At 46.2% G+C, this 20,991-nt stretch overlaps 2 protein-coding genes across 5 annotated transcripts; both read right to left on the bottom strand.

Moving 5' to 3' along the window:
- Positions 1–263: 263 nt before the first annotated feature.
- Positions 264–4,463, bottom strand: ccsapa (centriole, cilia and spindle-associated protein a). 3 transcript variants are annotated; one of them, XM_029495963.1, is made up of 4 exons: positions 4,154–4,463; positions 2,615–3,224; positions 2,262–2,509; positions 264–2,082 (listed from the first exon to the last, which is right to left on the bottom strand). In XM_029495963.1, the coding sequence occupies exons 2-4, from the start codon at positions 3,195–3,197 to the stop codon at positions 1,903–1,905; spliced, it is 1,011 nt and encodes a 336-aa protein (XP_029351823.1). In that variant the 5' UTR covers positions 3,198–3,224; positions 4,154–4,463; the 3' UTR covers positions 264–1,902. The 3 variants fall into 3 exon arrangements, with proteins under 3 accessions (XP_029351823.1, XP_029351657.1, XP_029351737.1); XM_029495797.1 differs by having other exon boundaries at positions 4,160–4,208; XM_029495877.1 differs by lacking the exon at positions 4,154–4,463 and adding an exon at positions 3,343–3,389.
- On the bottom strand, positions 4,363–18,656 carry nup133 (nucleoporin 133). Of its 2 annotated transcripts, XM_029516991.1 has the most exons (27): positions 18,436–18,655; positions 17,481–17,596; positions 16,921–17,024; positions 16,246–16,479; positions 15,897–16,067; positions 15,391–15,546; positions 15,206–15,276; positions 14,922–15,069; positions 14,448–14,598; positions 13,865–14,019; positions 13,519–13,610; positions 12,974–13,137; positions 12,618–12,712; positions 12,109–12,333; positions 11,908–12,030; positions 11,712–11,811; positions 10,945–11,208; positions 10,661–10,794; positions 9,295–9,453; positions 8,430–8,565; positions 8,198–8,316; positions 7,891–7,971; positions 7,731–7,795; positions 7,060–7,148; positions 5,613–6,974; positions 4,739–5,142; positions 4,363–4,638 (listed from the first exon to the last, which is right to left on the bottom strand). In XM_029516991.1, exons 1-25 carry the CDS (start codon positions 18,561–18,563, stop codon positions 6,838–6,840), a joined length of 3,417 nt encoding a protein of 1,138 aa, XP_029372851.1. In that variant the 5' UTR covers positions 18,564–18,655; the 3' UTR covers positions 4,363–4,638; positions 4,739–5,142; positions 5,613–6,837. The 2 variants fall into 2 exon arrangements, with proteins under 2 accessions (XP_029372851.1, XP_029372773.1); XM_029516913.1 differs by lacking the exons at positions 4,363–4,638; positions 4,739–5,142 and having other exon boundaries at positions 6,838–6,974; positions 18,436–18,656.
- Positions 18,657–20,991: the final 2,335 nt, after the last annotated feature.

Below are 20,991 nucleotides of genomic sequence, written 5' to 3'. Positions count from 1 at the left end.
ATTGTGCATGTGAACAGAAGTGTAAACATTGGATGTAAAATGTGAATACATATTCAGACATAAACAAATTACATAATCAAGAAACCACATTGGAAATAATTCAAAGTCAAGTTATAAAGAAACGTTCCTCCTCGTCTGTAGCTTAAATCTGAGGTTTCCCATAATTCCTGTCAGCGAGTTGAAATACTCCTGATTGTCTCAACACACACAAACGCACAAACACACGAGTAGCAAAGATGCTTCAGGTCATTTTAAAAGAGCTCTTTTAAATTTCTATACTTCAGATGGAAACTTCTTTCTTCTTAGTTTTTTTTTTTTTTTTTTGGTCACCTCACAGTAAATCCCTTTTTTATATTTAGAAGTAAAATAATCATTTAATATGGTTTCTAAACACTGTGGCTGTAAATAGAACTTTAAATTAAATCGGAAGCTGCCGTTCAGAGAAAACATATAAAATCTATATTTTCACTGGAGAATTTAGATTCTTTACAAATGTACATTAGTTAAGAGTTCAGCTTTCATCTGGTGAGCTATAAAAAACAAACACGTACTAAAAGGGAATTAAAGTTTCACAATACAAATGTAAACATTCAAGAACTCGGTTAAATTTAAAACTAAGTGTACATTTCCTGATTGAAATAGATTTTTGGAAGTGAAATCATTTCATGTTTTTATCCACAAAACGTTAAACTAACACTGGGTTTCCTTCAGACATCGTCATCAGTGTGAAAGGTGGTAAACAAACATGAAGAATAGTTGGACATTCTCAGTGAACTCAATCGTTGAATTTAAAATTTTAGTTGTTCTTCACCACAAACTGAATGTTTTATTTCTCTTCATCCACTTTGATTTGATGGAAACGGATAAAAGATTTTCCTCTTTACTGAGTTTAAACAGCCTGAAGACGTAAAGAATCCTTTAATTCCTTAACTATTTATTTATTTTCTCTACAGATCTATGAAAGACTTAAAATAAACGTAGCTATTTCAAAGTTGACGCTGACTTATATGATGTAAAACTGGATCATTTGAACTTCTTCATTTTCAAAATTTTGTTGTTTAAGCTGCAAAAGTTAGTCAACTGATAGACGTTTTCCATTTTTTAAAGCCGATAACATAAAAAGATCTTTGATTTTTAGTGTCAGACAAAACAAGACATCTGAAGTATTTTTCACTTTTTTTTGGAATTCTAAAGTCGGAATGATTCATAAATGATTCAAAGAGAGAACAATAAAACTGATTAGCTGGAATTTTAAGCACTAAATTATATCAACCTTACCAGGAAATCTAATTTCTTTAAAACATTGCAAATTTAGTTTTTAAACTCTTAATTTCTTGAATGAAGAAAATATTTGTGTAACAACTTTATCATGTCAGTAAATATTCAGAATTTAAGATTTCAGTCTTTGTGTTTCAGAACAAATCAGCAAAACTACATTTTACTAAACTATCAACAACTTATTTAAAAGTTTTCCACAAAGATATCAGAATCTATGAACTTTTTCATGACAAGTCCAAAAAGCCGTTTGGAGAAATAAGTTATTGTTAAAAGAAAAGCACCATTTTACCTTCACAGGTGATAAAAAAGAGTCAGAAACATTTAACAGTCCTCAGATCTGAATTATTATTATTATTATTATTATTATTCTTATTCTTCCTTTGCTTTACTAAAACTGACATGAATGTAAAGCTGCACATCTTAAATATAGCTTTTACTTTGAAAGTATCTTGTTTAGATTTCCTTCCTTCTTTATTTCTGATAAACCATCGAGAACGTTAGTTTTAGTCTTAAAATACTCAAATATCAAAAATATTCCGGTTTGGTCCTTTGTGGTGGAAACCAGATCCACAGCTGAATAAAAGTTTCCATGCTCTGATCTCTCAGTCCAAAGCGGTCTGTTTGTCAGCGTTTTTCTCTGCTGATGAGACGCCGCGGTTCCGGAGGTCCGAACAGCCGGGCGGAGAAGCAGCGCATGTACTCCGTCATCCAGCGGTCCTCCACCGCCATCAGCCGCGACCGCACCATCTTCTCCAGGTCGGCCGAGCGAGCCCGCCGCCGCTCCAGGTTGGAGGTCCGCCGGGCCTGACGGGAGAAACCGGAGACGGCCGTTTTTAAAGTAGATATAAATGAGATTACTGATGATCGTGTGTATTTGTGGTGTTGGTCTCTGAAGGTGAAGGGGTCAGAGGTCAGAGGTTACTGAACAGACGCTAAAGTTTCCGGATGGTCACCATGGAAACAGTATTAGGCGGCAGTCTTACGTCATCGGGAGTCCTCCGGACCGCCGTCTGTCTGCCGGTCCGGTCCGGTGGCTGACTCTTTGCTCGGGGCAGCTTCCGGAGGACGGCTGATTTGTCGTCCTGGGAACCGTCTCGGTCTCCAGACACGGAGCTCGACGTGCGGCGGCGGTGACGCCGTCTCGGCGGCGGGTTCACCGGCTGCCCGTCGGAAGACGGCGTGTCGGCCGGCCCGTCTGAAAGTCCTCTGATGTCCACCGAGCCGCCATTTTCTGCAAACAGCAACAAAACGTGAGAGACAGAAACACTAAAATCTGTGCTGCCGAGTCCCGCACACCGCCAGGGGACACACCGGAACCCATTCTGTCTGTCCTCACCTGTCCTCGGTCCGGCGTGTCCAGCTCCGGCGTGTCCAGCTCCGGTGTCTCCAGCTCCGGTGTCTCCAGCTCCCGGATCTCCAGCTCCGGTGTCTCCAGCTCCCGGATCTCCAGCTCCGGTGTCTCCAGCTCCGGTGTCTCCAGCTCCCGGATCTCCTGCTCCGGTGTCTCCAGCTCCCGGATCTCCTGCTCCGGTGTCTCCAGCTCCGGTGTCTCCAGCTCCCGGATCTCCTGCTCCGGTGTCTCCAGCTCCGGTGTCTCCAGCTCCGGTGTCTCCAGCTCCCGGGTCCGGCTGCTCAGGCGGCGTCCTCGGGTCCGGGCCGGTCTTCAGCCTCCCCTCTGAGGACGGCGGCAGGGGGAGGGACAGGGGGGCCACCCTGTTCCTGGTCGGCCGGGGCGTGGACCGGCCGCTGCAGTCGGAGCCGCCGTCCCAGCCCTCCCAGATCCAGGGCTTGTGGGAATGCTCCATCAGCCGGCGGCTCAGCCGGTACTGCACCGAGTCCTCGTAGCATTTGGAAAACGTCTCCCATTTGGGGTCTCTGAACTTCTTCATGTACTCCGTCCGGATCTTCTTGGTCACCATGGTTCTCCTTAACGACGGGGTCCGGTTCTGGAAACAGGAAGGAGGAGCTTCACTAAAGAACAACAACAACAACAACAACAACAACAACACAACACAAGAGACAGCGGGTGGACCTTCAGATCTCAACACACCAAAACAGACTCACAATTCAGATTCAGTGTGGAGGGATCCACCTGGTGGGTGTGGTCTACCTGCAGGCCCCGCCCCCATAACAGATTACGGTGGGGATTGAGGCTCATAATACTCAGCTGATCTATTTCAGTCAGTCCGCCTACACACACACACACTGACACACACAGACACACACTGACACACACACTGGCACACACACACACTGACACACACAGACACACACACACTGACACACACAGACACACACTGACACACACACTGGCACACACACACACTGACACACACACACACACACAGACACACACACTGACACACACACACAGACACACTCACTGACACACACAGACACACACTGACACACACACACACACACACACACACACTCACACTCACACAGACACACACACACTGACACACACACACACACAGACACAGACACACACACTGACACACACACACACACACACACACACTGACACACACACACACACACACAGACACAGACACACTCACTGACACACACACACAGACACTCACTGACACACACACACACACACACACACACACACACACACAGGTTTCCTCTTTCCTTAATGAAGATAAAGTACATCCATTATTGATCAGTCTGACCGGTTACCGATCCTCACTGCCGGTGATCTGCAGGTGAAGCACCGTGTGTGATGTTTAATTATTGATTTTAGTTTGATAGTTTGATTATTGATTGCTGATTATTGATTACTGATTACTGATTACTGGTCTGAACGCCGTAAATACTGAAGCTACCACAACATTCACTTCTTCTTATTAAATATCTCAAGACTCACCCAGACCTCATTCCAGAGCGGTCCCGGTCCTGGTCTCCGGTCTGGTCCGGTCTGGTCCCGGTCTGGTCCTGGTCCTGGTCTCCGGTCTGGTCCGGTCTGGTCCGGTCTGGTCCTGGTCTCCGGTCTCTGGTCCTGATTCCGGTTCCGGTCCCGGTCCCGGTCCTGGTCTCCGGTCTCCGGTCTCTGGTCCTGGTCCTGCGCCCGGTCCTGGTCCCGATCCCGGTTCCGGTTCTTCCGGTCCGTCCTCCGTGGATCTGTCTGACTAAGGGGGGTTTTCGCGGCGGAGCATAAATACGGTGCACCGCTTCCGGTCAAGGCTTTCAAAATAAACGCATTTAAAGGGAGGCCTTAAAAAAACAAATAAATAAAATAAAAAAATTGTCTCAGTTCTGAAATGATTCTGACCCGTTTTCTCTTCCAGCTTGTCCCGGAAACAGGGAGCAGCTTTATCAGCGGCTGCAGATGTTTTAGTTCAGTGAACTCAGCTGAGGAAATAAAGTGAATAAATAATCAGTGAAGGCTTTCTGTTTGTTTGTTTGTGTGTCTGAAACAGGATGTGATCAAAGTAGGTCTTTTTAAAATCACCTGGATTAGATTGTTATTCCTCAGCAGGATCTTTTTTTCGACAGAGAAAAATCCTGCACTTCCGGTTCAGCTCTGCCTTTATGGAGTCAACTTTTCGGGAAAACTGAACAAAAATCAAAAAAGTAAAAATTGTCCTGAAGACATGAGTGCGCATGCGCGCTGGCGTCTGTCGGTGAAGCCAACAGGTGAGAACACCTGCTGAGCACGACTGTGACGTAAGACTTTTAAAGGGCCAAAACACCATTTAGGATAACAGGGAGGCGCTCTGGTGTTGCATCATGGGAAATGTAGTGTTTCATATTTCAGGACTTTATTCGTTTCACACGTTGCCTCCGAAGCCAGCCTTCACCAGGCCGGTCGTTTCATCGTCGTCACACATGACTGCAGATCCTGCAGGGGGAAGACTGACCAGCGGAGAGAGGACACCCCATCTTCAGTCAACACAAAACCAACAGTTCACAGGCCTGACACCTTTTTATGACAAATGATTTCAGAATGAAAACCATTTTAGACGGGGAGACTTCTGTTATCGCTTTGATAATGGAGTGATAATTGGAGTGTTTGTTTTACTGTCACAGTCAGAAAGTATTTTTGCTGCTGTTGGATTAAACAGGAAGTGAACTCAGATCTTCTTCAGTTTATTCTGGATGAATAATTTCAGATAAATCTCATCAACTGTCAGTGTGATGATGCCTTCTAGAACTCCTCATAAAATCCGACATCTGAAGTGTTTAAACTGTGGTGAAGTACAAACGTTTTGTCTTTCTCTATTTGGGACTAAATTATAGATTATAAATATAGTTTCATACATACTCTTCTTTTGAACAAAAAATCTAGTTTAAAACAAAAATCTGTGTAATCAATTTAAACAAACCTCACAAAACAGTTCCTCTTCTGACAGCAGTTTTAATTTAAACTCCAGTTTTCTGTGCGGTTCTCTGGTGATAGTGAAGTCCCAGCTGAAGGTGCCGGTCAGGGCCCCCGGCCCCTTAAATGGCCCCTGAAATGGCCCCTCCTTCGGTGATCCTGCAGGAATTCAGCCGGCCCTTCCGCCGTATCTCTTTAAGGAGAGGGAGCAGACCATGCCCACACACCACAACACAACATACACACACCTGAGACCAGGATCGAACCAGAGGGGCCAGCTGAGCTAACACCGACAGACACACAAACACAATACACACCCCAGAGGGATTGATTTATTGTTCTCTAAATGTGTGACCTCTGACCTCTGCAGCTTATGGCCTTTTTTTCACATCGTCTGTTTTCAAGTTTCAGACGAAACGATCCAAACTTTAAAATGTAAAAAAAGAAAATAAATAAAATATCTGTATTGACTGTGTTAAATTAGGATGAGTGTTAATTCAATACAGAACATTGTCAAAAAAATGTTTGTGTGCAGATATTAATGTGAGTGTAAATAAATTGTGTTGTTGTTCAGGGAGGATGAAGGACTGAATGTTTCGACCCAGATGTGTTTTTGGTGAAACTACGCTTGCTACATCAGACCTGGTTTAACGTGGAGCTGGAGTCTGCAGTCTAACCTACTTTCTCTATTTCTGGCCGAGCTGGACGCTGAAGTCCATCTGCAGACTGAGGAAGCGGATCAGCGTGGCAGCCAAGGAGTCCACATCTATTTATAATCAACATCTGGCCCTCGCCACCACACAGGAGGGAGTCCTGAGTAATGCGGGCCAGATTCTGTCACGGCTCTGATCCAGATCTGAGGTCCCGGTCAAAACGTTTTTATTTCTTGTTAATTTGAGCCTGTACCTGTTCACGTTCATTAGTGAGACAGCTCAGAGTTCTCTTCAGCCCATTACAGTGCAGACAGGTTTCAGTGTTAGCAACACAGGTATCCGCTCATTTTTCATTTCTAATGTACATTACTTAGTAAATGTGTTCATAAATGCTGCCTGCACTGCGTCACAAACACCACTAGATGTCATTAGATAACTTTTCCACCAGACAAAATGTTTGGATGTTAACACCAGAACCCAACTACAGAAATAATCCACATTTATTTAGAAACGATTCAAAGGAGAAGAGGAAAAACCGTGCAGATGCAGAAGGAAGCTGAAGAGCAGCAGCTGTCAGCATCACATCTGGGTCTGGAGATAATGTTCATAATTGGCTCGAAGCACAAATTCAAAGAAGGGTTTGGATCTCAAACTGCTCAGGTCGTCGGACTCCAGCAGGTCTTTGACGTCGGGTAGGTACGTCTGCAGCGGGACGCCTGAAAGACAAACAGTTGAGCCGGTCACATGATGTGGACGACGTGGCCCCGCCCACTCCGGCTCAGGTTCAGCAGCGACTCTCACCTTCCTGGATGAGTTTGAGGAGGATCTTGACAAACACGCTGTCCTTGGCGGCTTCCAGAGGGTCGTCGTTCCCGTCAGCCGAGGACCAGCTGAGAGACGAGAGTATCAGAATGAAATCACAACAGTCTGAATGAGCCCCGGACCACCAGGGCCTCCGAGCACACGAGTTCAAATCTTTAGTGCTTATTGTGAACTTATTGTGAGACGTTCAGGGCCACGTGTCGTCACTCATCTGTACATTCAAACTCTGATTCATTCTTCAGTTTGTTTCACCATGAATGTGAAATGATCAGCTGACGTTAGAGAGGAAATGAAGTCTCCAACACAACAGGAAGTGAGAAGTTTCACTATGATGACATCACCACAACTGTCACTTGTGGTGCATTCAGAGATATGATATTTATAACGTCACATTAAGAACAGCCCCTGTCTCGCAGATTGTGAGACAATGAGGTGGCGTTTGATTCCCGGGACTAAATTTGTGTTTCTGGTTTTATCGCCGACCGAGGAACTTTCCAGAACACCACGGGAGCAGCAGCACAGTTATTTTGGTGTGATTTTTATTCCCTGGTCTGAGGCAGTTGGAGAAAGACTAACGGCGGCAGAGTCAGTCTTTTTGGTTTAAAATGAGGTGCTGCTTCAGTTCAGGGAGCAGAGGAACACAAACTTACTCATCTCTCCTGAGTGCTTTGCCAAAGATCTCACACTTCAGCGAGTCGATGTCCGCCACGTCTTCCTGCAACAAAAACACAAAATCCACACAAGTTGACTTTCAACCGGCTGATGAGTCCAACCTCAAACTGACAGAGCTCAGCAAAAACAGGAAGCGACCTTGTCGATGTACTCCAGCAGATCCAGAGCCTTCTTGTAGTCATACTCGTTCGCTAATCTGTTGTCGTCACAGATGTAGAGCTGCAGAGGAGGAGACACTGAGGTGAGTCATTTCCACGCACTGGGATAAACAATGATGATTATGACGTCACATCCTCCTCATCCTCATCGCAGCTGCGAGCGGCTGAACTAAATACTGGTCAAACTAGATGATAAAAGACTCTTCAGGTTCAGGTTTCTGATGTAAAAACACCCAGTCAGCGTCTGAAACGGACTGAATGACACAGGAAGGAAAAGGTGTGTTCACCTGTATGAGGTTGTGGGCGCTCAGCAGCGGCATGGTGTCGGGGTTCAGCTGCTTCTCCTCCAGCAGCTGTCGAGGCAGCGTCTCCTGATGCAGAAGGAAACGCTCCTGCTCCACGATGTCTGATTGGACGGAGTGTTTATCGACTTAATACACTGTTTTCTAACACAAGCTGATCATTGAATTATGTCATTCTCCAACAGCAACCGTGTTGAATGTTCTGAAAAGTTTTTACCGTCCACTTCTTTGTTGACTCTGTCCTCTGGCAGGTCAGATGCCAGCGCCGTGAGCTTACTGAGAGCCAGCAGCGTCTTCTTCTTCACGAAGTAACGCGTCTCCATGTTGGCCTGGCTGTAGAGAGTCCGGTGGGCCTGGGGGGGCACGAGACACCGTGTCATCACAAAGTGACACTGCACAACCCAGAAACTTTTAGTCTGATGATTGATGATCAATCAATCAATTAAAATAACCCCAAATAAATGAAATTTTGACCTCCAACCCTTCAAATTCTACCTGAAGGAAACCATTACAGGAAACAAATATAAGCTGTAAATAAACAAATATATAGAGAAACACACTCAAGATAAACAACAGCCAATGAAAATGAAAACTCACTGTGATGAAAATGAATTATTGAATAAATCATTTTCAGTTTTAGGAGAGAAATAAAGATAAAATATCAAAATTACAGTAGAAAAGAAAACATTTTAACAACAACAACAACAACAACAACAACAACATAAGAGACTCAACCCACAAGATAAAGGTTTGTGTGTGTGTTAAACACAGAGTACACCTCGAAAGAAGGAAGGAAATTGTAGCACGATTGTGTGTGTGTGTGTGTCTAGTTTCTGCTGTGGTGTGATGAAGTGTTGAAACATGAAAGAAACACTGTGTCGGTGAACTGGGTCTGTTTATTTATACTGTTAAAGGAAGGAAGGAGGAAACAAAGGAAAGGAAGAAGGCAAGGAAGGAAACGAACAAAGACATGAAGGAAAGGAGGGAGGAACTGTGGCAGCTGATAGGGTGGAAGAAAGGAAGGAAGGAAGGAAGGAAGGAAGGAAGGAAAAGACAGAGGAGGGTAAAAACGTGTGTCGTACGCTGTGGTAGTCGTGGACGTGGATGTTGTGTAACCAGCTCAGGTGCTGATGCGCCTGCAGGAAGCTGGCGAGCTGCTGGTGCTGAGCGGCCGGCTGAGACAGCAGCTTCCCCCTCTTCCCCTTCTCCATGTACCAGCGGAACAGGAAGTCAGCGAAGTTCTGCAGCAGGAAGTGACACGTGTGGCAGTCAGTCACCGAGCAGCCGCGGCAGGAAACGAAAAGACACTGAAGCTGTGTGAGCGCTGAAGGACGCTAAAATAACGCGTTAATGTAGCGTAAATGTGAAAGGTGCATCCCAGAATTCAATGCCTATTCATGCCTTTCAAAATAAAAGGCTCTCTTCTATTCTTATCATTTGTGCTTCACTAAAAAATTTAACTGTTTTTTTGGAGCTCTTAATAAATGGAGCTTTAATGTTCATAAAAAAACCAAACACATGGGCTATAGTCTGGGGCAGGTCTGGACCGAGCCGGGCCGATCCAGACTCATCAGGCCTGACCTGGACATTCTGGACCGAGCCGGACCGATCCAGACTGATCAGGCCTGACCTGGACATCGTGGACCGAGCCGGACCGATCCGGACTGATCGGGCCTGACCTGGACATCGTGGACCGAACCGGGCCGATCCAGACTGATCAGGCCTGACCTTGACATCGTGGACCGAGCCGGACCGATCCAGACTGATCAGGCCTGACCTTGACATCCTGGACCGAGCCGGACCGATCCAGACTGATCAGGCCTGACCTGGACATCCTGGACAGAGCCGGACCGATCAGGCCTGACCTGGACATCGTGGACCGAGCCGGACCGATCCAGACTGATCAGGCCTGACCTTGACATCCTGGACCGAGCCGGACCGATCCAGACTGATCAGGCCTGACCTTGACATCCTGGACCGAGCCGGACCGATCCGGACTGATCAGGCCTGACCTGGACATCCTGGACAGAGCCGGACCGATCAGGCCTGACCTGGACATCGTGGACCGAGCCGGACCGATCCAGACTGATCAGGCCTGACCTGGACATCGTGGACCGAACCGGGCCGATCCAGACTGATCAGGCCTGACCTTGACATCGTGGACCGAGCCGGACCGATCCAGACTGATCAGGCCTGACCTTGACATCCTGGACCGAGCCGGACCGATCCAGACTGATCAGGCCTGACCTTGACATCGTGGACCGAACCGGGCCGATCCAGACTGATCAGGCCTGACCTTGACATCGTGGACCGAGCCGGACCGATCCAGACTGATCGGGGCTGACCTTGACATCCTGGACCGAGCCGGACCGATCCAGACTGATCAGGCCTGACCTTGACATCGTGGACCGAGCCGGACCGATCCAGACTGAGCTGTTTCTTGTGTACCTGGTCTGCGAACTTGGCCATGTAGTGCTGCAGGCGGCTCTGGTTGTCCGTCTGTTCACACATCTGAACCAGGATGTCGAAGTCGCAGTATTTCTCAGCCAGTGCTGCCACCCACTGGTACTGGCCCAACTCCACTGCAACACAGATACACAATGTCAACACAAACAGAGACTCACTAGAATAACAGATGAGTGAATGTATTATTTTTGGGTTCAGAATGAAAACAAAAAGGTTAATTTAACATTTGATACAAATCGGGTTTAAAAAACAGACTTTCTTCTTACACAGTGGCTGCAGCAGCTCAGAGCGCCGCTGGCTGTACTCCATCTCCAGACTGTTATAACGCTCCTGCTGGGCCCCTGGGGGCCTCTGCTGCTGCAGGGAGGTCAGCTGGGCCACCCAGCCACCTAGATAGATGTCCAGCAGCGCCACCAGCTGCTCGCACAGGGCGCTGCGGAGCGTCGAGTCGGCGTGCGGGTACACTGAGCGCAGGATGATCTCGTGCTGCCGGGAGATTACAGTGCGAACTCCGCCCACACCGCCGGACGCTGAAGGGGCAGGACAGGGTGGGAGGGAGGGGGTTAATATCTCATTGTACTATAACAGGCACCAGCATGTGGAGAGACTGCTTCGAATGTTTATAACTCCATGTAGGAGGATGAAGATTAAAGAAGCTGAAGACCACAAACTGAATCTCTGGACGTCAGACACATGCCTGTAAAATGTCACATCAAAATGAAACTAATGTTTTGACCACACCACCCGACCGTTCAGCTTTTTGGTTGGAAGGCTGTAAAGTTCACTGTGGCTTTTTCAGCTCAGCCTTAGAAACTGTAGCAGTGAGTAAAAAAGAATTCAGTGACTGCACTGTCATTGTTCCCATTGAAGCAGATTTCATGGGAACAGTGCAGTCCGACGCCTGCCAGGCCATTTCTTCCTTCAGGACAGAATCTGAGCGGTGTGTGTGACAATGTTCTGCCAATGTGTGATTGTTTCAGTTGTGTACATAAAACTGCTCACCAGTCTGAATGAGGTGTTTTATTTGCGTTACCTGTCCAGGGGACGTACTCCGGCTCTGCAGCTGAACTTTCAGGAGCTCTGTACATGGAGGCCTTAGTTTCCCTGTACTGACCAGCAGACTGGAGCATGTCCTGCACACGTACACACAGAAGTTCATGTTGGTGCTGCTGTCTTCCCTCTCTGGCGGCACATGACGAGCTTCATGAAGCGTTGAGCGGTGCGTTTACCTTGATGATGCTGTTGACTGTGAGAACCACCTCGGCCCACTGGACCGAGTCCACCGGGTTCTCCTTGAGACTTCGCTCCTCCTCCTCCAGCAGGCAGTCAAACACTGAGGAGATCTGAGACACCTGTGGAGGAAAAACACAAACCAAACATCAGCCCAGCAGCGTTCCATAAAGCTGGTGCTGACAGGAAAGAGCACACACCTCTCTGAAGAAGACGTCAGCGGCGGTTAAGCTGGGCGGCACGGTGGCGTTGTTCCTCTGCAGTGCGGCACCAATGGCTCGGTTGACCAGCTCTGTGTGTTTGGTGTGGTGGTTCTTCAGCACCATGGCCGCCTGCAGCTTCTCGGCGTGTTCGCACAGCAGCAGCCGGGTCGCCATGGGAGACGAACGCACCATCCCCTGACCGAGGCGATCCAGCAGACCCACCTGACAGAGAGAGACGATCACCTCAGACATGATTGGTTATTTTTTAAAAGGAGGTCCAGGTGAAAGTGATAACACATTTTGTTCTTTTTTCATTTATATCACGTAAAGTAGTTGTATTGAAGACTGTAAACTAGAGACTGAGATCATAAACTCATCAGGAAAACGTTTACTGAGGAGGAGTAGGGACATTTCCCATAGACTTCAACACCATCTGATTCCTTTTACACCTCCTGATTGTCAGTAGATAGAATGAAGGTTTAAGGTTCTTCAGCGTGTGTACTAACCTGGAGCAGGAAGTCCATGAAGCAGCCATGAGCCTTCATCTTGTCCTCCAGCTGGTGGAGGATGATGAGGGAGGTGAGAGGAAAGCCGACGCTCTCTGGACACACAAACACTTTCATTACATTAAAAAAATCATCTTCAGGTTATTTTATCACATTTATCTTTTTTAGATTTTCTTTCAACCGTATTTGTTAGACAATTTACTTGCTATCCTGATTTTGTCCCAGTAAAGTTACAAAGTGTGGTATGAGACAAACGACATTCAGCTTCAAGCTGTTTTCACATCAGTGAAAATACAGAGAAACGTTTCATCAGGCAGCTTTTGCTCTGTTTTCAGCCCCACCCCCCTCCGTCTCACCATCAGGGACAGATTCGGCCCAGCGGGGGTCCGAGGCTGGGTAGTCATCCACCAGGTCCAGATTGATCTGAGTCACCACGGCGTCCAGCTCTGCCCCCTCCTCTCCGTCACCGTCGGTGGGGAAGAGCTCATCTGTGACCGTCTGAGCTCCGACCAGGTCATTCCTGACGCACAGCAACATTTTCAGTCACAGAATCAGACACTAAATCGTCCTTCACTGCGGTCACATGTACATCAACATCTAGATCAATATCCAAGTTCATCAGGAATGAACGAAGACCCAAAATACTAGATTTTTTTCCATCTACAGACAAAGCACAAAAGGAGGAAGGAATGTAACATTGAAGAAAGTTCACTGAGTTGATAAAACTCAACTTTTCCACAATACTCTAATTTTGTACTTTAAGTATTTTAATAATTTATCAGATCTTTAATTTATATAAATCACCTTTTCACAGGAAAACTAATGCTGCACAACAAGACGCTGTGTCCACTGTCACGATTAAAGAAATAATAGTTTTTCCTTAATTATTTATTCGACGCACCGACAGAACTGCAGGAAGGCCGCCTTCAGCAGTTTGGTCTTGTCCTCCTGAGCGACAGGCTCGGCTCTGGTCGGAGTCTCCATGGCTGAAACCTGAGGAACAGACAGTAAAAGTCACATGACACAGCGGAGAGTCTTGAAAAAGGCTGAGACCAGCTGTGTGCACATCTGGCTGTTTCAGGGGTTCTAAAGGTTCACAGAATTAAAACTTAAAGACTCTTAACACTCCCAAAGGATTTGAAGAACGAAAGCCAGACAGAGAAATGTGTCCTGATGTTATGATATGAATATTGGGCGTTAATATTACGTTAATAATCTGTATTTCAGCTGCCAGCTTTCCGTTTTACCTCCGGAGCTGCAGCCAGTGAGGAGCACAGAGAGTCCTCCATGGTCTCCGGGAGGATGGAGGCGCGCTCTCGGGCCACCACCGCCACCAGGCCGCTGTTCTGGGAGAAAAACACCGGCAGGTTGGCGCAGCAGCCTCCTCCACGAACACCATCACCTGGACAGACAGAGACAGAGAGCTTCAACCAGAGTTTAAATACAGTCCAAAAGTGGAGCTTCAAGGTCCATATATCGTAAAGGTAGACCTCCATGTGGTCTGTGATTCCAAATCAAGTCCAGGTTCTACGTTAATACAGTGACAGTATCAAAGGTCTGTATTCAGAAACTGAGCCTTTAAACCATCCATCAGGACTTAGTGACGTCACAACAACGTAGTCACCATGGCCTTGGCTATGTCAAATTTACGTTGTGTTATTATGTTATTTCTTGCCATATGTTATTGTCAATGTGTCTCTCTGTTTCATTTCTGCAAAATCTTCAGCAACGCCGTAAAATTTTAGGAACTATAGCCAATAAAATCATTGATTACGGATTCATCAGGGAAACAGATCCTGATTTATGCTTTAAGGTCCTGACGCTTCTTACCAGGCGAGTTGAAGCTGAGTTTCTCGTCAGGCAGTCCTGCCCTGCCAGTTCCTGTTGAGCAGGCGAACACCAGCTCATCGTTGTAGAGGAAGGCGATAGAGCCGGGCGACGGAGGCAGCACCAGCCGGGTGGCCTGCAAGACCTCCTCACTCTGAGGAAACAACATTCATCAGTGTTTATTATCATCTATATCTTCAGAAACTATTCTAATGCTGCTATAAATGAGGCGTTATTATTATTAGTGTGATTAAAAAGCACCAAAGGGAGCTCTCCTCACCTCCACTGGATTTAGGTGGGGAAGAAGTCCACTAACTGCATCAGCTCTCATGCTACAATACTATTGTTTGTGTGCTTTATTGGAATATAATTGACCTTTTATTTTTCATAGTGTGTTTTATTGCTGATTCAATATGAGGTGACATGAAAGGTACCATTAAAAAGTGTATTATTATTCTTATTGGAAGACAGATTGACCTGGAATGGAGGGTTGTATTTGGTGACCTCCACAGTAAACTGCTCAGAGATGGAGGCTCCATTGTCCTGGAGGGTAACCAGGCAGTAGTAGGCCAAGCAGGGAGTGTCTGACGGATGCCAGGCCGCGGCCAAAACCACCAGTCCGGATCTGAAAACACAGCACTTTCAGTCCAGAACCATGTTTGTGACTAATGAGGGCTTAACGGAAGAATACGTGTTCTGACAATTTTCTATATATGGATTTCATTTATAGGAACAGAAAACTTTGAAATAAGAAGACTCACTGGCTGAGCTTCATGTCCAGATACGCCACATTGGCCCCCTCCTTCATCTCCTCATAGTTGCTCTCTGACCCCTGGTGAGAGAGAAATTATTTTAGAATAACGTTGTGTGTTTAAATCAACACGCCTTCTCATCTCTGGTAACCTCTGTGAGTTTTATGTAACTTCACTGAGGGAAACTGACTGACCCAGATGGCGTCGGCGATGCTCTCATTCAGAGATCTCCGGGCGTCCCAGCTGAGAGTCTGGTGCTCCCAGCTGTCATCCATCTCCCATTTATTCAGACTGGAGCTGGTCAGTGTGTACAGGCAGCTGGCTCTGCCTGCCCACAGCACACTGTGGAGCTGCAGGGAAAACACAGTCGTGTTCAGGTTGGAGATATTCACCATCTGAACTCAGGCAGAAGCAAAAGCAGCTCAATTGAGCTGAAAACGCTTCAAGCGAGGCTGCGTCCCAAACTCCTACACAATAAAAAACTGATTTTTTTTAAGAAGGGACATGGAGAATCCAAGACATGAGGACAGGGCTCTTATTTTGACATCTGAACATGTACTGATTCAGATGCAGGTTCACCAACAGGTTCCTAAAGAGGGCGACTCAGATTTTAAAGCAGTTGGCTCAGGATTCTCCAGCAGAGTCTTAGTTTCCTGCAGCACTTCACAGTTAAAAGTCACGTGATCTTGATATGACTCACGGTGTCGTTGGCTGGCGGGGAGAGAATGCCAAACAGGCTGGAGACTCTGCGTCCGATGCCAGACAACATGCCCTGACCCTGCTGCAGAGCTCGGTACTGCAGCTTTCCTGAAGGATCTGCACTCGCTCTCAACAGCCGACTCCTGACTGAGGACAAGACAAAGTTTCCTCCCTGGGAAGGGATGAGGACAGTTAAAATATTCTGTCTGCTATGAGTAAAACTCAGCTGGACAAGCTGATTGTGTTGTGAACGTTGTGTTTGCTTGTTGTAAGTTTATCGGGTTTGGTTAGTTGGAGGTTTCAGCTTCACATTCATCATAATAAGCCAAATTTACTGAAAATGTTCTTACTCTGACAGCAACAACAAAGTTGCAGAGATCCCCCAGATCCACATCAGTCTCTGTGTAGTTGCCCTCCTGAGCCAGACTGGGCCAGAAACGAGCTGTTCCCTCCGTAGCCACCGCCAGGACGGAGATGGCCTGAACGGCAGCTGTCTCCAGAGGAGCGACGGATGCCACTGCTATGAGGTCGGCGGTGTAGTTGTACTCGCTGCTGGGAAGCTGCAGCTCTTTGCACACCGACAGCTGCAGCAAAACAGAGACTCTGAATTCTTTTTTATTTCATCAGTTGTTATTTTTTTTACACAACTAAAAAGGAGTTGAACCTTTGCGGTGACTTGAAACTCTCACAGGGTGAAGACCATCATCAGATGGTGAGAAAGACCTCTTTATTAAATAGAAAGGAGCCACTTGTATAGCACTTACAACATCCAAGTCACAGGACATTTCTACTTCTACTGGTTTTCCTTATAGAATTGTCACCAAGTCTCCACATAATCAGCATGTGTTTGGGTCATTCTAGAGCTGATCTGAAGTTTCTATCTTCATCTGATCAGGAGTTCTGCTCATTATTGATGAAAAATCTGATCCAAATATGTGATTGTCTTTATTCTGTCAACACAATAAACTCAAACCCACAGAAACATACAGGATCCAGAGACTTTGGATACACAAGCTGGACTTTACCTTGGCAACAGCAGTCTGGCATATCTTCCAGATGATCAGTCTCTCTCCACAGACCATCCAGGCCCAGCCGCTCTCGTTGACCTTCACTGAGATCTGGTCGTCAGCTGGATGAACACACACAATGAAAAACTTTCAGAGAGAATACTGGGAAACATGAAATTGTATTCACAAACAGACAAGAACGGCAAATCGAGGATGCCACAAAGAAACAGTGGTCTCTGCATTTTCCAAGTTCAAGTAATTAATAACAGTTCATCTGAAAAAAACAACACTCCCCATGGAAGCCGGCAGGCAGTGGACCCAGAACTACTGGAGCTAACAAAATTAATACTAACTGAACTGAAATCAGGAACACCAAAAGCACAAACAAAAGAAACCAGGACTGTAAACTTTAAATTGACTGACGTGGAAGTACAACAAACAAAAAACAAAACACACAAACTGGAAAACATCTGAGCAGATGGGCAGACTGGGGCCTGAGCAGGAAGACGCCCCCCACCGCAGCTTTCATTAAATATGAAGATTAGCCCAAATAAAAGATTTACAAGTCACAGTTTTACCATCAGCCATCGTCAGTGCCTCCATCACTTTGACAGGCAGCGAGGAGCCGAACGTCTGGACATCATAGTTGATTAAATCACCAGCTGCGAGGCTCTGCACTCGGGTGGGTGTTGACCTGAAGGATGGAGATTTAGATTAAGACAGAGCTGGACTAAGAGCAGTCTGAGGTGCTGCTGGGCGATATCAGAACTACTGCAGGACCATCAGCCCACCCCAGGTCCTCTCTCTCTGACTGATGTGTTGATGTTTGATTCCCTCCAATAGACAATAGTGAGTAATGAGCTCCCGCCTTTGTCTCTTGTGTGGTCTGTCTTCTGTCCAGGTCTTTGTTGGGGAGAGGAGGTGGCGTGGATTGTAGTTTTTATTCATATTGATGCTGTAATGTTTTTGTCTACACTGCAGACCTCCTTTGTTGTTCTCTTCTCTCCATGACATCTGCAGCATGTCTGTATTAACCAAGTCCACATGAAAAACCATGTTTATGACTTACTGTTTTCTTAGCTTCTGAGCTGATCTAGTCTGGATCTGACTCATATCTCTAGTGTTTGGCATCTGAACCCGATGTGATGTGGTGTAGCTGTAAAAGAAAATGTTGCCCACATTTAACAAGTCTAAGTAAAGTGGTGTTGGATGTGGACCTGGTCTGACCTTTACTGCATTTTCACAAATTAGAAAAAGGATTCCACATATCCGATAATGAGGTATAAAGTGTCTGGGCTCCTGGACAGCCCGGTCCAGATGTGACTAAGATTAGTCAAAATATGGTCTTTTGTTTTTTTTTTGTTTTTTTTTTTATCTGTCATATCCGAAATCACGCTGGACCTTTGTGGGTCTGGTCCGGGTCTGGTCCAGTCCAAGGAACGCGTTTGTGAGTGTGGTGTGGATGTAAGGACGGATCAGTGAACTCTGTGAAGCCTTCAGCCTGCTCTCAGGCCGGTCGGTGTTTCCTCTCACCTCGCCGAAAGAGGCGTCCTCCTCGGGGAGAAGAGCAGACTGCTGGCCGGTCCGGAGACGCTCTTCCTCCCAACGGAGCGGCCCTGCTGCCGGCGGCCGGAGCTCGGGGCGGTGCGGGGGCTGAACATGCCTCGGCTAGGTCACCGCCGGCGGGTCAGCGAGTCAGAAAATATCGGTGTTTTTTTTTTTTTTTTTTTTTTTTTTAATCAGAAACGATCTGTCCGCCGCCGTTAACGTTTCCTGTCTGAACAGCGCGCGGTGCAGTCGCGTGATTAAGACGTCATCATGTTCTTCTTCTTCTTCCGCTTGTTGGGTTTAATGGCGGTTGACACAAAATGTTACGGTGCATTACCGCCACCGACTGGTATGGAGGGAATCAAATCAGATTTATTTATATAGCGACAAATCATAACAGAGTTACATCCAGGCACTTTACATACAGAACAGGTCGGCACCAAACCAGAACCAGAAGGAAAATACAGAACTCGTGGTCGGGGGCAAAAGGCTGAGATGATTTACCTGGATGCCCACAAAACAGGTGAGTCAGAGAGAGGCAGGGTCAGCAGCAGCAGGAAATCAGGCAGAAAAAACGGCAAAGCATGGCAAAGAAGATCTGTCAGAATCTAGGGTGGACTCAGGGTGGAGTCCAGGTGAGTGTAAGGGTGGAGTCAGGGTGGAGTCCAGGTGAGTGTAAGGGTGGAGTCAGGGTGGTGGAGGTGAGCTGGGAGTCAAACCTGGTTTATGATCCTGCGTCAGGTGGTGTGGCCGGGGCAGGAGAATGGAAGTACTTTTTTTTTTTTTTTACTTTATTTAATATTAGCATAGATTACAAGTTTGCATATCTTGGACATAATTACATGTCACACAAAGTATAACACTTTGCAAAGATTATAAAATTTCAGATCTTAAAATAGAGAAGCACAATAAGACATAACTTGCCAGGTGGAACAAGAGTCTTAGAGGAAAATGCCAAAATGTTTACACACGTTCATGGCTTGGATTGCCTTTTGATTAGGAGAAAATTGTATGTCTTTGATGTACTGCTTTATCTCACTGTGAAAGCAATAAAGAAAGGGTTTCTATGTGTGAACCTACACTTGTGAATGTGAAATTTAGCCAAAAGAATGATTAGATTGATAATACATGTTTCATTGGGCTTTGTCTTATTTCTATTATAGTCAAAGAGACCAAGCAGCACATCGCTCCAAAAGTTTAAACTCTTTTTCAATATTCTTAGCAATAAAATTACAGATATCGATCCAAATGCTTTGGACACGGTGAATGGAAGTACTGAGATCACAGACACAGACCGCAACGCGTCATACTCCGAAAGCCACGCCCACCGGAAGGGAAAACAATCGGCGGCACAATTTAAAACTCAGTCCGGCCGCTCGCTTAAAACATTATTTGAACATGTCAGATGATTATTTTAATACGCTGGCTGTATCGGGGAAAAACGGTACAGTGACAAACTCACATCTGCGGGTCTTTATCACTGTCCCTTCTGTTTGCCTTCGTTTTTATGGAGAAATGATCCCACTGAACGACCGGAGGTGACACGTCGATATTTACAGCTAGCTGATGGAGTTCCCCAGTAAGATGATCATTTAACCCGATAGAGGTAAAAGGTTAGGCTACCTCATCACCATCCAACAGCATTTTATAACACAAACGTTTCAAATCTGCCACATAGTTTGATGTCCGTTAGCCTCGGTTAGCTTCAGCTCCTGCAGTTAGCCTTGGTTAGCTTCAGTTCCTACAGTTAGCCTTGGTTAGCTTCAGCTCCCACAGTTAGCCTTGCTTAGCTTTAGCTCCTACTGTTAGCATTGGTTAGCTTTAGCTCCTGCTGTTAGCATTGATAAACTTCAGCTCCTGCTGTTAGCCTTGGTTAGCTTCAGCTCCCACAGTTAGCCTTGATGGACTTCAGCTCCTACAGTTAGCCTTGGTTAGCTTTAGCTCCTGCTGTTAGCATTGATAAACTTCAGCTCCTGCTGTTAGCCTTGGTTAGCTTCAGCTCCCACAGTTAGCCTTGATGGACTTCAGCTCCTACAGTTAGCCTTGGTTAGCTTTAGCTCCTGCTGTTAGCATTGATAAACTTCAGCTCCTGCTGTTAGCCTTGGTTAGCTTTAGCTCCTGCTGTTAGCATTGATAAACTCCAACTCCTACAGTTAGCCTTAGTTAGCTTCCGCAACCTTAACTTAAGAGTGAAAATAATGAATGAGCATAGCCTTATTATCTTTATAGAATTTAACATTACATCCCTGGTTTTCCAAAATATTCTAATAAAAGCTTGGCATGAGAAGAGTGGCCAGGGCTGGCCACCCCCCCCATAGATTGTAGTAGCGGTTAGCAAAAGTCAGTTGTATATTTCACCCCAGAGGCCCAGCCTGCCAAACCAGACAGAGAAGACTACCAGTAAATCAGTAATAAAACACAAACAAGTAAATAAGCCCAAATATTCTTCAGTAAAAGAAGAGGGGGCAGTATGCCTCGTTGACGTGTGGTTTTTAAATGCTAAATGGTGCTGTTACAGCAGCTGTTTGACGTAGCTAACGT

This window comes from Echeneis naucrates, chromosome 1 (assembly GCF_900963305.1).
Source record: "Echeneis naucrates chromosome 1, fEcheNa1.1, whole genome shotgun sequence".
Classification (NCBI taxonomy): domain Eukaryota; kingdom Metazoa; phylum Chordata; class Actinopteri; order Carangiformes; family Echeneidae; genus Echeneis; species Echeneis naucrates.
Note: the sequence above shows the minus strand (reverse complement) of the source record. Positions and strands in the feature narration are given on the sequence as shown.